The 15643-nt window shown below is 51.4% G+C and overlaps 2 protein-coding genes across 3 annotated transcripts in view; both read left to right on the top strand.

The window, feature by feature from the left end:
* The window catches only part of nek1 (NIMA-related kinase 1), a 28602-nt gene extending 15631 nt beyond the window's left edge, over positions 1-12971 (top strand). The window contains exons 22-34 of one of the 2 annotated variants that reach the window (XM_079739931.1): positions 934-1098; positions 1242-1292; positions 1381-1702; positions 4554-4715; positions 4991-5176; positions 6703-6802; positions 7040-7098; positions 7564-7775; positions 9264-9394; positions 9707-10119; positions 11353-11482; positions 11626-11758; positions 12230-12971. In XM_079739931.1, the coding sequence (XP_079596057.1) occupies positions 934-1098; positions 1242-1292; positions 1381-1702; positions 4554-4715; positions 4991-5176; positions 6703-6802; positions 7040-7098; positions 7564-7775; positions 9264-9394; positions 9707-10119; positions 11353-11482; positions 11626-11758; positions 12230-12358 (2193 nt within the window). In that variant the 3' untranslated portion in view covers positions 12359-12971. Of the gene's footprint in view, positions 1-933; positions 1099-1241; positions 1293-1380; positions 1703-4553; positions 4716-4990; positions 5177-6702; positions 6803-7039; positions 7099-7563; positions 7776-9263; positions 9395-9706; positions 10120-11348; positions 11483-11625; positions 11759-12229 lie in introns of both variants that reach the window. The other variant, XM_079739932.1, reaches the window with a different exon arrangement.
* A 1317-nt stretch (positions 12972-14288) lies between these two features.
* sh3rf1 (SH3 domain containing ring finger 1) overlaps positions 14289-15643 on the top strand; it is a 16669-nt gene continuing 15314 nt past the window's right edge. The window contains exon 1 of the mRNA XM_079739933.1: positions 14289-14595. The gene's annotated coding sequence lies outside the window, so the exon portion shown is untranslated. The remainder of the gene's footprint in view (positions 14596-15643) is intronic.

Genomic DNA, 15643 nt, shown 5'->3' with positions numbered 1-15643 from the left:
TGAGCTCTGTTTTTGCTCGAAAATAATTAACGGTTTGAATAAATGATGTGTTGGTAAATCTAACTTGCTGTGATTTTCCTTTTCTTATGTGCAAGTTCCAAATTCTTCCAATAGAAAGCACTAATGAGTTTTAACAATATGTTGTTTCATGTAATCTACATGCAGACTTATGTTTCAGGAATACTCAAATTATTATAACATGTAGTAACTTTATGCCAGACATGGTTGAATCGAGCATTAATGATGTGCTCTAGAGGAGATTCAAAATATATCGAGATATATATTGTGTATCGAGATATAGTAAAAAAATATTGAGATATTCATTTTGGCCCATATCGCCCAGCCCTACCCTGAACCTCCACCTCTGGCTCCACCTGGCTCGCCACCTGCGGCGTTTAGCAGACGTGCTTAGCATCGTGTCTCACCCTAGCGACTGACAACAAGTACATTTGTACGGTCAGGATGTTCATAGGACCAAGCACTAACCATCACTAGGTTAACCCGTTCCCCGTCTACATCAAGGGCAGCTAGGTGACGCCTGGGTGAGACGCGATGCTAAGGACTGTTTAAGGGCCAGGAGGCTGTGCAGAGTCCAGGTGAACTCTGAACAGCTGAGTCTGTTGTTGAAGCTGGATCGCTACGTCACGGGTGGAGATCACCTGTGTCTCCATGTTGCCGTGGGTTACGAGCAACCCTCTCAACGCGAAGAACCCTCCTCCTCCTCCCAGATCCGTGGTCTTCATCCTCTCCTCACCCCCCCACCCCCAGGCGGGTCCCGCAGGGCTACGTAGAGGCTAGCCCGTTAGCGCTCTGTTAGCTGTGAGCCTAGCCCCTCTGCTCTGCTCCCCAGCTGGTGGCCCGCGGGGCTACGTAGAGGCTAGCCCGTTAGCGCTCTGTTAGCCGTGAGCCTAGCCCCTCTGCTCTGCTCCCCAGCTGGTGGCCCGCGGGGTGAAGGTCGCCGTGGCAGCCGGAGGAGACGCGGGTTCGCAGGTCAGCTCGATAGAGCCGACCTCTGACCCCCGGGAGAATCTAGACCCTGCTGACCCCCCCCCTCTGCCCGCCATTTCCATGACAACGGCTCTGAAGGAGGTCGGAGCGGTCAGTACAAGTAGTTACCTCCACTAACTAGTTGCCAGTAGGATTACTGTAGTAATACTAGTTACCAGGAGGATTAATGTAGTACTACTAGTTACCAGAAGGATTACTGTGGTACTACTAGTTAGCTGGTTTCCTGTCTGCAGAACTCGGTCCGTAATGAAGACGCGCTGAAGACGGAGACGGCTGAGATCCAGGTACAGCTCCACACACACAGTGACCCCGGCCGACCTCTGTGACCCCGGCCGACCTCTGACCCCGCCCTGCCTCCTCTCTCCTCTCCAGAGGGAGAAGAAGGAGATCCTCCGGAGGCTGAATCAGAACCGCCAGCTCCAGAGTCCAGTGGAGGAGGAACCCTCAGCTCCTCTCTCTCCTCCTCCTCCTCCTCCCCCTGCTCCTCTAGACCCACCGGCTCCTGTCGACCCCCCAGCTCCTCCCCTCCCCGCGGGCCCTGTGGTCCCTGCTCCTCCCCCCCAGCAGGACCAGGCCCCCCCTCCCTCGGAGGAGCGGCCGGGCTCAGGAGGAGACAGGAGGAGGTGGGAGGCCGGAGCTCCTGTGGTTCTGGCCCTGGGCCAGCAGACCCTCAACGAGAGCTGCATCAACGCCGGTACCCCCAGAATAGCCCCTAACTCACCCTAACTCACTCTCCCTACAGCCTAACTCACTCTCCCTACAGCCTAACTCACTCTCCCTACAGCCTAACTCACTCTCCCTACAGCCTAACTCACTCTAACTCACTCTCCCTACAGACTCTAACTCACTCTCCCTACAGCCTAACTCACTCTCCCTACAGCCTAACTCACTCTCCCTACAGCCTAACTCACTCTCCCTACAGCCTAACTCACTCTAACTCACTCTCCCTACAGACTCTAACTCACTCTCCCTACAGTCTAACTCACTCTCCCTACAGTCTAACTCACTCTCCCTACAGCCTAACTCACTCTCACTACAGTCTAACTCACTCTCCCTACAGCCTAACTCACTCTAACTCACTCTCCCTACAGCCTAACTCACTCTCCCTACAGACTAACTCACTCTCCCTTCAGACTCTAACTCACTCTCCCTACAGACTCTAACTCACTCTCCCTACAGTCTAACTCACTCTCCCTACAGTCTAACTCACTCTCCCTACAGCCTAACTCACTCTCCCTACAGCCTAACTCACTCTCCCTACAGCCTAACTCACTCTCCCTACAGACTCTAACTCACTCTCCCTACAGCCTAACTCACTCTAACTCACTCTCCCTACAGTCTAACTCACTCTCCCTACAGCCTAACTCACTCTCCCTACAGACTCTAACTCACTCTCCCTACAGTCTAACTCACTCTCCCTACAGTCTAACTCACTCTCCCTACAGCCTAACTCACTCTCACTACAGTCTAACTCACTCTCCCTACAGCCTAACTCACTCTCACTACAGTCTAACTCACTCTCCCTACAGCCTAACTCACTCTAACTCACTCTCCCTACAGCCTAACTCACTCTCCCTACAGACTAACTCACTCTCCCTTCAGACTCTAACTCACTCTCCCTACAGCCTAACTCACTCTCCCTACAGACTCTAACTCACTCTCCCTACAGACTAACTCACTCTCCCTTCAGACTCTAACTCACTCTCCCTACAGCCTAACTCACTCTCCCTACAGCCTAACTCACTCTCCCTACAGCCTAACTCAATCTAACTCACTCTCCCTACAGCCTAACTCACTCTCCCTACAGACTCTAACTCACTCTCCCTACAGCCTAACTCACTCTAACTCAATCTCCCTACAGTCTAACTCACTCTCCCTACAGCCTAACTCACTCTCCCTACAGACTCTAACTCACTCTCCCTACAGTCTAACTCACTCTCCCTACAGTCTAACTCACTCTCCCTACAGCCTAACTCACTCTCACTACAGTCTAACTCACTCTCCCTACAGCCTAACTCACTCTAACTCACTCTCCCTACAGCCTAACTCACTCTCCCTACAGACTAACTCACTCTCCCTTCAGACTCTAACTCACTCTCCCTACAGACTCTAACTCACTCTCCCTACAGTCTAACTCACTCTCCCTACAGTCTAACTCACTCTCCCTACAGCCTAACTCACTCTCCCTACAGCCTAACTCACTCTCCCTACAGACTCTAACTCACTCTCCCTACAGCCTAACTCACTTAACTCACTCTCCCTACAGTCTAACTCACTCTCCCTACAGCCTAACTCACTCTCCCTACAGACTAACCCACTCTAACTCACTCTCCCTACAGCCTAACTCACTCTCCCTACAGCCTAACTCACTCTCCCTACAGCCTAACTCACTCTAACTCACTCTCCCTAGAGCCTAACTCACTCTCCCTACAGACTCTAACTCACTCTCCCTACAGCCTAACTCACTCTAACTCACTCTCCCTACAGTCTAACTCACTCTCCCTACAGCCTAACTCACTCTAACTCACTCTCCCTACAGTCTAACTCACTCTCCCTACAGCCTAACTCACTCTCCCTACAGACTCTAACTCACTCTCCCTACAGCCTAACTCACTCTAACTCACTCTCCCTACAGTCTAACTCACTCTCCCTACAGCCTAACTCACTCTCCCTACAGACTCTAACTCACTCTCCCTACAGTCTAACTCACTCTCCCTACAGTCTAACTCACTCTCCCTACAGCCTAACTCACTCTCACTACAGTCTAACTCACTCTCCCTACAGCCTAACTCACTCTAACTCACTCTCCCTACAGCCTAACTCACTCTCCCTACAGACTAACTCACTCTCCCTTCAGACTCTAACTCACTCTCCCTACAGACTCTAACTCACTCTCCCTACAGTCTAACTCACTCTCCCTACAGTCTAACTCACTCTCCCTACAGCCTAACTCACTCTCCCTACAGCCTAACTCACTCTCCCTACAGACTCTAACTCACTCTCCCTACAGCCTAACTCACTCTAACTCACTCTCCCTACAGTCTAACTCACTTTCCCTACAGCCTAACTCACTCTCCCTACAGACTAACTCACTCTCCCTACAGCCTAACTCACTCTCCCTACAGCCTAACTCACTCTCCCTACAGTCTAACTCACTCTCCCTACAGCCTAACTCACTCTCCCTACAGCCTAACTCACTCTCCCTACAGACTAACTCACTCTAACTCACTCTCCCTACAGCCTAACTCACTCTCCCTACAGTCTAACTCACTCTAACTCACTCTCCCTACAGCCTAACTCACTCTCCCTACAGTCTAACTCACTCTCCCTACAGCCTAACTCACTCTCCCTACAGCCTAACTCACTCTCCCTACAGCTTAACTCACTCTAACTCACTCTCCCTACAGCCTAACTCACTCTCCCTACAGACTCTAACTCACTCTCCCTACAGCCTAACTCACTCTAACTCACTCTCCCTACAGTCTAACTCACTCTCCCTACAGCCTAACTCACTCTAACTCACTCCTATGCCCTGTGTGTTTCAGACCAGACTGTGGGTGAGGTGATCAGGATGGGTGTGGCCTTTGGGGAGGGGCCTAGGAAGGCATGGGGGCGGAGTCCCGACAGCCTGGTGCTCCGGGTCCTACAGGAGGCGGAGCTTCAGTCTCTCACCCAGACAATACTGGGAGACAGCAGCCCCTGCCAGGGTGAGTCCTCCTGGTCCTCCTCCTCCTGCTGCTCCTCCTCCTGCTCCTCCTCCTCCTCCTCCTCCTCCTCCTCCTCCTCCTCCACCTCTCCAGCACCATCTCCAACCTATACAGCGTACCGCACAGTGCCGATATCAGCCAATCAGAAGACCCTAACCTAGACTAGCCCCTCCCCTATGGGAGGACCTGTGTCTTAATCCTCCAGGATTGATTGATGATTGTTAATTGATTGTTAATTGATTGTTAATTGATTGTTAATTGATTGTTCCTCCCAGATAAATCCCACCTGGGGGAGGGGGAGGGACCCAGCCCCACCGCTGCTCCCCTATCGGACCCCCGGGTCAGAGGTCAGGAGGAGGGGTGGGTCATGGCTCCCGTCCCTGATCTGGATCAGGGTCCTGGTGCTGGACCCGGGGCAGACCCCGGACCTGGACCGACCTCTGACCTCACAGAGATCCTGGGTTAGTGGGACACTCAGACAGACAGACAGACAGACACTCAGACAGACAGTCACACACAGCCAGTCAGACAGACAGTCAGACACTCAGCCAGTCAGACAGACAGCCAGTCAGACACTCAGCCAGTCAGACAGACAGTCAGACACACAGACAGACACTCAGCCAGTCAGACAGACAGTCAGACACTCAGACAGTCAGACACACAGTCAGACACTCAGCCAGTCAGACAGACAGTCAGACATTCAGCCAGTCAGACAGTCAGACACTCAGCCAGTCAGACAGACAGTCAGACACACAGACAGACGCTCAGCCAGTCAGACAGACAGTCAGACACTCAGCCAGTCAGACAGACAGTCAGACACACAGAAAGACACTCAGCCAGTCAGACAGACAGTCAGACACTCAGCCAGTCAGACAGACAGTCAGACACACAGACAGACACTCAGCCAGTCAGTCAGACACTCAGCCAGTCAGACAGACACACAGCCAGTCAGACAGACAGTCAGACACACAGACAGACACTCAGTCAGTCAGTCAGACACTCAGCCAGTCAGACAGACACACAGCCAGTCAGACAGACAGTCAGACACTCAGCCAGACAGACAGACAGCCAGACACTCAGCCAGTCAGATAGACAGTCAGACACACAGACAGACGCTCAGCCAGTCAGACAGACAGTCAGACAGACAGTCAGACACTCAGCCAGTCAGACAGACAGTCAGACACACAGACAGACACTCAGCCAGACAGACAGTCAGACACTCAGCCAGTCAGACAGACAGTCAGACACACAGACAGACACTCAGCCAGACAGACAGTCAGACACTCAGCCAGTCAGACAGACAGTCAGACACACAGACAGACACTCAGCCAGTCAGACACTCAGACAGTCAGACACTCAGACAGTCAGACAGACAGTCAGACACACAGTCAGACACTCAGCCAGTCAGACAGACAGACAGTCAGACACTCAGCCAGTCAGACAGACAGACACTCAGCCAGTCAGACAGACAGTCAGACACTCAGCCAGTCAGACAGACAGTCAGACAGACAGTCAGACACTCAGCCAGTCAGACAGACAGTCAGACACACAGACAGACACTCAGCCAGACAGACAGTCAGACACTCAGCCAGTCAGACAGACAGTCAGACACACAGACAGACACTCAGCCAGACAGACAGTCAGACACTCAGCCAGTCAGACAGACAGTCAGACACACAGACAGACACTCAGCCAGTCAGTCAGACACTCAGCCAGTCAGACAGACACACAGCCAGTCAGACAGACAGTCAGACACTCAGCCAGACACACAGCCAGTCAGACAGACAGACAGACACTCAGCCAGACAGTCAGACACTCAGCCAGACACACAGCCAGTCAGACACACAGACAGACACTCAGCCAGACAGACAGACACTCAGCCAGTCAGACAGACACACAGCCAGTCAGACAGACAGTCAGACACTCAGCCAGACAGACAGACAGCCAGACATCACGCCTCTCTGACCTCTGACCTCTGACCCTGCAGACCCCCTGGACCTGGAGGCCGTGGTTCTGGGGGCGTGCACGCAGCAACGTGCACGCCCCCCCGCTGAGGTGAAGCAGGTCTGGCAGCCGTCGCCCCCCCAGTAAGTCACCATGGCGATAGAACACACACACAGATCGCACACCTTCTTAGACACACATGTCATACACACACACACACACACACACACACACACACACACACACACACACACACACACACACACACACACACACACACACACACACACACACACACACACACACACACACACACACACACACACACACACACACACACACTGGGTCCCGGCGGAGGCTGAGCTGTTGTTCTCTCTCAGGCCACCAGAGGGCGCCGTGGCCCCAGCAGAGACGGCGGAGAAGCCCTCCGACCCAGCAGGTGAGTCCTTCTCTCCGTTCATCACTGCTCATCCCCACCATGAGTAATGGTAAAGTGACGGCACGTATACCGCGCTTTTCCAACCAGTGGCCGCTCAAAGCGCTTTACAATACTGCCTCACTTTCACCCATTCATGCACACATTCACACCCCGACGGCGGAGTCAGCCCCCCAGGGCGACCAAACCAGCAACCCTCAGGTTACCAGACGACCCGCTCTGCCTCCTGAGGCGCAGGCCGCCTGAAAAACATCTTTATTGAGAAGTTTAGGCTCAAGACGGAATGAATCCCATGAGCACGACCTGGGGTCTCCGGTCCGTCAGCAGGGGGTCTGGCTAAAGGCATGGTTTGACATCAGAGGAGCCAGCTTGCCCGTCAATCACAGAAACGTAGGGAGGGGGGGGGGGGTTCTTTGGTTGTTAAATCTGTCTCTCCTCCTCTCCTCTAACTCCTCTCCCCCCTCCTAGCTCCGCCCCTGTGGGAGGAGCCTCTCTTCTCGCGGCTGTGTAGCCCCGCCCACCGGCGGACCCTGGCCCTCCTCTCGGCCCAGTCCTCCCTGGACGACTCCTCCTGCTCCCTGGCCTCCCGCTCCCGCTCCGTCTCCCCCCTGCGCTCCTCCCAGCACCGGGACCTCCTGCTGGGGCTGTCAGCCGGCCTGTTTGACTCCCCCAACCCCAAGGTGACGCACACACACTCACACACACTCACTCACACACACACACACTCACTCACTCACTCACTCACTCACTCACTCACTCACACACTCACTCACACACACACACACACACTCACTCACTCACTCACTCACTCACTCACTCACTCACTCACTCACTCACACACACACACACTCACTCACTCACTCACTCACTCACTCACTCACTCACTCACTCACTCACTCACTCACTCACTCACTCACTCACTCACTCACTCACTCGCTCACGCACAGGGAACGAGGTTCATGGAGATGACTTCGGTCCAAAGGGAGGAGGGGGTCGTCACGGTGACCCAGAGGTCGTTGCAGAGGGCAGGTGATGGTGGACGAGGGGCAGATGTTCTGGGAGCTGCCGGGGAATTTATAGATGTTACCATGTTATGTTCATGTTACCATGTAATGTTCATGTTACCATGTAATGTTCATGTTACCATGTAATGTTCATGTTACCATGTAATGTTCATGTTACCATGTAATGTTCATGTTACCATGTTATGTTCATGTTACCATGTAATGTTCATGTTACCATGTAATGTTCATGTTACCATGTAATGTTCATGTTACCATGTAATGTTCATGTTACCATGTTATGTTCATGTTACCATGTTATGTTCATGTTACCATGTAATGTTCATGTTACCATGTAATGTTCATGTTACCATGTAATGTTCATGTTACCATGTAATGTTCATGTTACCATGAAGGAAGAGGTGTCACATGGTCCACAGCTCTCTGGGACACACACCGCCGCACACACTGCTACACACACTGCTACACACACACCGCTACACACACTGATACACACACTGCTACACACACACCGCTACACACACCGCTACACACACTGCTACACACACACTGCTACACACACTGCTACATACACACGCTACACACACTGCTACACACACACCGCTACATACACTGCTACACACACTGCTACACACACCGCTACACACACTGCTACACACACCGCTACACACACTGCTACACACACACCGCTACACACACTGCTACACACACCGCTACACACACTGCTACACACACACCGCTACACACACTGCTACACACACTGCTACACACACACCGCTACACACACTGCTACACACACTGCTACACACACACTGCTACACACACCGCTACACACACACACACCGCTACACACACACACCGCTACACACACCACTACACACACTGCTACACACACACTGCTACACACACCGCTACACACACACCACTGCTACACACACACTAATACACACACCGCTACACACACCGCCACACACAGACCAACACTGCGTATCTTTCAAACCGCTCACGCTGCTATTGGCACGTGATTATCATAACACACAGCAGACTCATTAGTGTGTGTGTGTGTGTGTGTGTGTGTGTGTGTGTGTGTGTGTGTGTGTGTGTGTGTGTGTGTGTTTGTGTGTGTGTATGTGCGTGTGTGTGTAGATGCTGAGGACCTGCTCTCTGCCCGACCTGAGTCTTCTCTTCAGCTCCACGGTCGCCCCCGGCGATGACCCGGCCGTTGCCCCCGACAACCAACTGGAGGCTAAGGACGACGACCAATCAGAGGCTGAGGAGTAAGTCCAGAGAGTTGAGATATCAAACCAGTCCCCTAGTGGGCCGTACTGGTATCTACAGGAGAAACCATCACGCTGTTAATATATCTAATGAGTTCATGTTTCATATGTAGCTGCTATTGCTACCATGCTGTGAGAGCTCGCTATGCTACGTAGCATGTGAGCCTAGCTCCCAGTACGCTGTGTGGCTGACATGGCTGTGTACCACGTTAGCATAGTAGCAGCCTTCTACATGCTACAGGTAAGCGTAGTTAGCATCGTGCTGTATGTGGGCTAGTTAGCAGTGCTAACCAGAGGCTGCTGTGTTGCCAGCGGCTACGAGGATGAGGACCTGAGGGAACTCAGGGCCTCCATGGAGCGACTCCTCCAGGAGGAAGAGGAGGAGGGCGGGGACTTCCCCGGGAGCCCCCCAGAGGAGGAGGAGGAGCGAGAAGGAGACTTCAACGGGAACCCAGAAGGGTGTGCAGCCCCGCCCCTCCGTGAGGGGGGAGGAGCTTCTGAGGAGGAGGAGGGAGGGGCTCCTGAGGAGGAGGAGGAGGAGCTGAACCACATGGTGGAGGACGATGATGAGGAGGAGGAGGAGGAGGAAGAGGAGGAGGAGGAGGAGGAGGAGTCCAATGGAAGCCCTGGAGATGAGGAGGAGGTGGAAGATCTGCTGACCAACGGCGTCGAGGAGGAGGAGGAGCACAGCAGAAACAGTCAGCTCAATGAGGAGTGGCACTCAGGTGATTAATGATGTTATGATGGTATTACCCTTACCGTTCCACCCTGACTGGCGATGGCTACTGAGGTAATGATGTCATTAGACTCTAGGTAATGATGTCATTAGACTCTAGGTAATGATGTCATAAGACTCTAGGTAATGATGTCATAAGACTCTAGGTAATGATGTCATTAGACTCTAGGTAATGATGTCATTAGACTCTAGGTAATGATGTCATAAGACTCTAGGTAATGATGTCATAAGACTCTAGGTAATGATGTCATTAGACTCTAGGTAATGATGTCATTAGACATCAGGTAATGATGTCATTAGACTGTAGGTAATGATGTCATTAGACTAGGTAATGATGTCATTAGACTCTAGGTAATGATGTCATTAGACTCTAGGTAATGATGTCATTAGACTAGGTAATGATGTCATTAGACTAGGTAATGATGTCATTAGACTAGGTAAAGATGTCATTAGACTCTAGGTAATGATGTCATTAGACTCTAGGTAATGACGTCATTAGACTCTAGGTAATGATGTCATTAGACTCTAGGTAATGACGTCATTACACTCTAAGTAATGATGTCATTAGACTCTAGGTAATGATGTCATTAGAGTCTAGGTAATGATGTCATTAGACTCTAGGTAATGACGTCATTAGACTCCAGGTAATGATGTCATTAGACTCTAGGTAATGACGTCATTAGACTCTAGGTAATGATGTCATTAGACTCTAGGTAATGATGTCATTAGACTCTAGGTAATGACGTCATTAGACTCTAGGTAATGATGTCATTAGACTCTAGGTAATGACGTCATTAGACACCAGGTAATGATGTCATTAGACTCTAGGTAATGACGTCATTAGACTCTAGGTAATGATGTAATTAGACTCTAGGTAATGATGTCATTAGACTCTAGGTAATGATGTCATTAGACTAGGTAATGATGTCATTAGACTCTAGGTAATGATGTCATTAGACTCTAGGTAATGATGTCAGTAGACTCTAGGTAATGACGTCATTAGACTCTAGGTAATGATGTCTTTAGACTAGGTAATGATGTCATTAGACTCTAGGTAATGACGTCATTAGACTCCAGGTAATGACGTCATTAGACTCTAGGTAATGATGTCATTAGACTCTAGGTAATGACGTCATTAGACTCCAGGTAATGACGTCATTAGACTCTAGGTAATGACGTCATTAGACACCAGGTAATGATGTCATGCCCCCCCCCCAGACAGCAGTGGGGAGGAGGCAGAGCAGCAGCATCAGCACCAGGACAGCATCTTCAGCCGTCTGGAGGAGCTGCGCTTCAACCTGGAGCAGCTCATGGGCTTCGAGAACTTCATCGAGGCCTACAACAAGATCAAGGTGAGGACCCCCAGACCCCTCTAGACCTCCTCAACCCCCTACACCTCCTCCTCAATGCCCCCTCATTTTCACGTGACGGGTCATGTGACGGGTCATGTGACGGGGGTCATGTGACGGGTCATGTGACGTGCCCTCTGTGCTAGGCCATCCACGAGGACGAGGAGGAGAGCATCGAGCTGGGCTCCAGCCTGGTGCTCAGTATCCTGGGGACCCAGCACCAGCACCTGTACCCCAACATCCTGCACCTCGTCATGGCCGACGGGGCCTACCAGGAAGGTGGGTCCCCTCACACTGCCACAGGGGGGATGAGGGAGGGATACACACAGCCTGGCTAACAGCCCTCTCTCCTTGTACACTCTCTCCTTGTTCCCTCTCTCCTTGTCCTCTCTCTCCTTGTTCATTGTTCCCTCTCTCTCCTTGTTCCCTCTCTCTCCTGGTTCCCTCTCTCCTGGTTCCCTATCTCCTTGTCCTCTCTCTCCTTGTTCCCTCTCTCTCCTGGTTCCCTCTCTCCTTGTCCTCTCTCTCCTTGTTCCCTCTCTCTCCTGGTTCCCTCTCTCCTTGTACACTCTCTCCTTGTTCCCCCTCTCTCCTTGTTCCCTCTCACCTTGTTCCCTCTCTCTCCTTGTTCCCTCTCTCTCCTTGTTCCCTCTCTCCTTGCCCTCTCTCCTTGTTCCCTCTCTCTCCTTGTTCCCTCTCTCCTTGTTCCCTCTCTCCTTGTTCCCTCTCTCCTTGTCTGCTCCCTCCTAGATAATGACGAGTAGCCGGTCTCGTCCCGGTCTTGGCCCGGTCTTCCGAGGTCTTCCCGGGACAGAAGGTCTATGCATGGGGTGTCGTCGTAGCGTCACATCTGAAAGTGTTTCAGGCACACTTGCATGATGGGTAATGCGGTCCCACTGTTCCTCCGCTCACCGACACCAGGAGTCATGTTGCTACAGGAAGTGCATTAACCAGTGTGTGTTCTTACTAACCAAAGGTCTGCTCCTCCCCCTTCTGTCGCACACATACGCCTGCGTGTGTGCGTGTGTGTGTGTGTGTGTGTGTGTGTGTGTGTGTGTGTGTTGTTTGGGTTCTTTGCTCGGACACCTTGTTCTAAATGAGGTTCCACGCTCCAGGATCTTCCAGGATTCTGGTTCTGTTTTCCCCACGTTGTGTCGTTGTTCAGAGGACCTGGTTGAGGCCTTCTCTGCTCGTACACCAGCACCCCTCCACCCGAGGAGCAGGGTGTAGTTCTCCACCCGTTCTCCACCCGGCCATGATGACACACAACCAGTTGAACCTCTATTCCTACGAGCTTGCTCAGACGGACTGTAGGAGACTTTAACACCTTTTCTTTTCTACCTGTTTCTACTTGTTTATTTAACACAAGAGTTTCTGAAGATCGGTGATGGTCTGTCTGGTTGCCATGGTGATATACCGAGGTAGCTAACATGATATATATGTCCCACTGACACGACTGTATGAGTTCCCGTGAAATGGGAAAAATATTATTCTTTCTATAAAATAAAACCCTTTTTTAACAAACGGAGCGTCTGTATTCCTCTCTTTGAGTGTGTCTGTTATAACAATATAACAAACACACACACAACAGACACAACACAATACAACAATATAACAGCCAGACAACAGACATAACACAATATAACAATACAATATGTTTTGTCTATAATAACAATAGAATATGTTTTGTCTATAACAATAGAATATGTTTTGTCTATAATTACAATATAATATGTTTTGTCTATAATAACAATATAATATGCTGGTCTACATTAACAATAGGATCATGTTTTGTTTATAATAATAGTGCATGTTGGTCTACATTAACATTAGGATTATGTTTTGTGTATGTTGGCCTATATTAACCAGGGCACCACCTGCTGGTGCTGGGAGGTGGTGCTGGGAGGTGGTGCTGGGAGGTGGTGGTGTCTCAGAGGGTGCATTGCGAGCTCCTCCCCTCTCCTTCTCACCCTCCCCTCCTCCCTCTCCTCCCCTCCTCCCTCTCCTCCTCTCTCCCTTCCTCCTCCTCCTCCTCCCTCTCCTCCTCTCTCCCTTCCTCCTCCTCCTCCTCCTCCTCCTCCCTCTCCTCCTCTCTCCCTTCCTCCTCCTCCTCCTCCTCCTCCTCCTCCTCCCTCTCCCTCAGCATGCAGAGGAAACCTCCTTATTTTCTGATCTGAAGGGTTTGACTTTAGGATGATAAACTAGAGATAGATGAACTAAACCAGAGATAGATGAACTAAACTAGAGATAGATGAACTAAACCAGAGATATATGAACTAAACCAGAGATAGATGAACTAAACCAGAGATAGATGAACTAAACTAGAGATAGATGAACTAAACCAGAGATAGATGAACTAAACCAGAGATAGATGAACTAAACCAGAGATAGATGAACTAAACCAGAGATAGATGAACTAAACCAGAGATAGATGAACTAAACTAGAGATAGATGAACTAAACCAGAGATAGATGAGTTGAGTTTCAGACACATCATTATGCCAATCACACCCGGACTGCACCTCCTCTCTCCTCCTCCCCTCTCCCTCATGCACATCCCCTTTCTCCTCCTCCCCGCTTGCAGCCCCTCCCCATCTCTCTCCTCCTCCCCTCCTCTCCTCTGCTCTCTCCTCCCCCTTCCACTCTCTCCTCTCCCCCTCCTCCCCTCCCCTAACTCCTCCCCTCCTCTCCTCCCCTCTCTCCTCCCCCTTCCACTCTCTCCTCTCCCCCTCCTCCCCTCCCTAACTCCTCCCCTCTCCCCTCCCCCGTCTCCCCTTCCTGTTCCTCACTACTAGTTTTCTCGTCATGGCGGCTGGAGGTCCGACTCCGAGTAGTACCGAGTGATACTGCCGGCTCGCGTGTGCGTACTACTGCAGTAGTACACGTAGTAGTACTGCGAAGTACTGCGCGTGCGTGGATAGTACTTTTGGGAGTCGTCAACTGGAGTAACAGAAGTCAGCGCGCGACCCCGCTAGCTCTGCTAACAGCGCGAGGCGAGGAGCCGAAAGAGGGGACTCTTGTTTTGGAGGAGAGGAGTCTTGTTTTGGAGGAGAGGACTCTTGTTTTGGAAGGAGAGGACTCTTGTTTTGGAAGGAGAGGACTCTTGTTTTGGAGGAGGTAACTTTCTTAATTAAAGTCTTGGATTTCGAAGTAACATGTATTTGCACATGTACTTTAACATGTACTTTCTGTTACTTAATAACGGACATGATGTGTTTGTAGCCCACCTAGCATTGCGAGTTAGCACCAAGTTGACTATGTGTGTGTGTGTGTGTGTGTGTGTGTGTGTGTGTGTGTGTGTCGCTACTGTGGGCCCCATCTACTATTACCCTCATAGCTCCACCGTGGGCCCCATCTATTACTACACTCATAGCTCCACCGTGGGACCCATCTATGTTGCACTTATAGCTCCACCGTGGGCCCCATCTACTGTTACACTCATAGCTCCACCGTGGGCCCCATTTACTGTTAATGTAGCAGTAGATAGCTGTTGATGTAGATAGCTCCACCGTGGGCCCCATCTACTGTTACACTCATAGCTCCACTGTGGGCCCCATCTACTGTTAAGGTAGATAGCTGTTGACCTCTACCTGACCAGCCGTTCTCCAGCTGTTCTCCAGTGTTCTGACCAGCTGTTCTCCAGTGTTCCCCAGTGTTCTCCAGCTCTTCCCCAGTGTTATGACCAGCTGTTCTCCAGCTGTTCTCCAGCTGTTCCCCAGTGATCTCCATCTGTTCCCCAGTGTTCTGACCAGCTGTTCTCCAGCTGTTCCCCAGTGTTCTCCAGCTGTTCCCCAGTGTTCTGACCAGCTGTTCTCCAGCTGTTCCCCAGCTGTTCCCCAGTGTTCTCCAGCTGTTCCCCAGCTGTTCTCCAGCTGTTCCCCAGTGTTCTCCAGCTGTTCCCCAGTGTTCTCCAGCTGTTCCCCAGTGTTCTCCAGCTGTTCCCCAGTGTTCTCCAGCTGTTCCCCAGTGTTCTGACCAGCGGTTCTCCAGCTGTTCCCCAGTGTTCTCCAGCTGTTCCCCAGTGTTCTCCAGCTGTTCCCCAGTGTTCTCCAGCTGTTCTCCAGCTGTTCTCCAGCTGTTCCCCAGTGTTCTCCAGCTGTTCCCCAGTGTTCTGACCAGCTGTTCCCCAGTGTTCTCCAGCTGTTCCCCAGTGTTCTCCAGCTGT

This window comes from Pollachius pollachius (assembly GCF_949987615.1).
Source record: "Pollachius pollachius genome assembly, chromosome: 7".
In the NCBI taxonomy this organism is placed as follows: domain Eukaryota; kingdom Metazoa; phylum Chordata; class Actinopteri; order Gadiformes; family Gadidae; genus Pollachius; species Pollachius pollachius.
The sequence above is the reverse complement of the archived record's forward strand: the minus strand, read 5'-3'. Positions and strand labels throughout refer to the sequence as shown.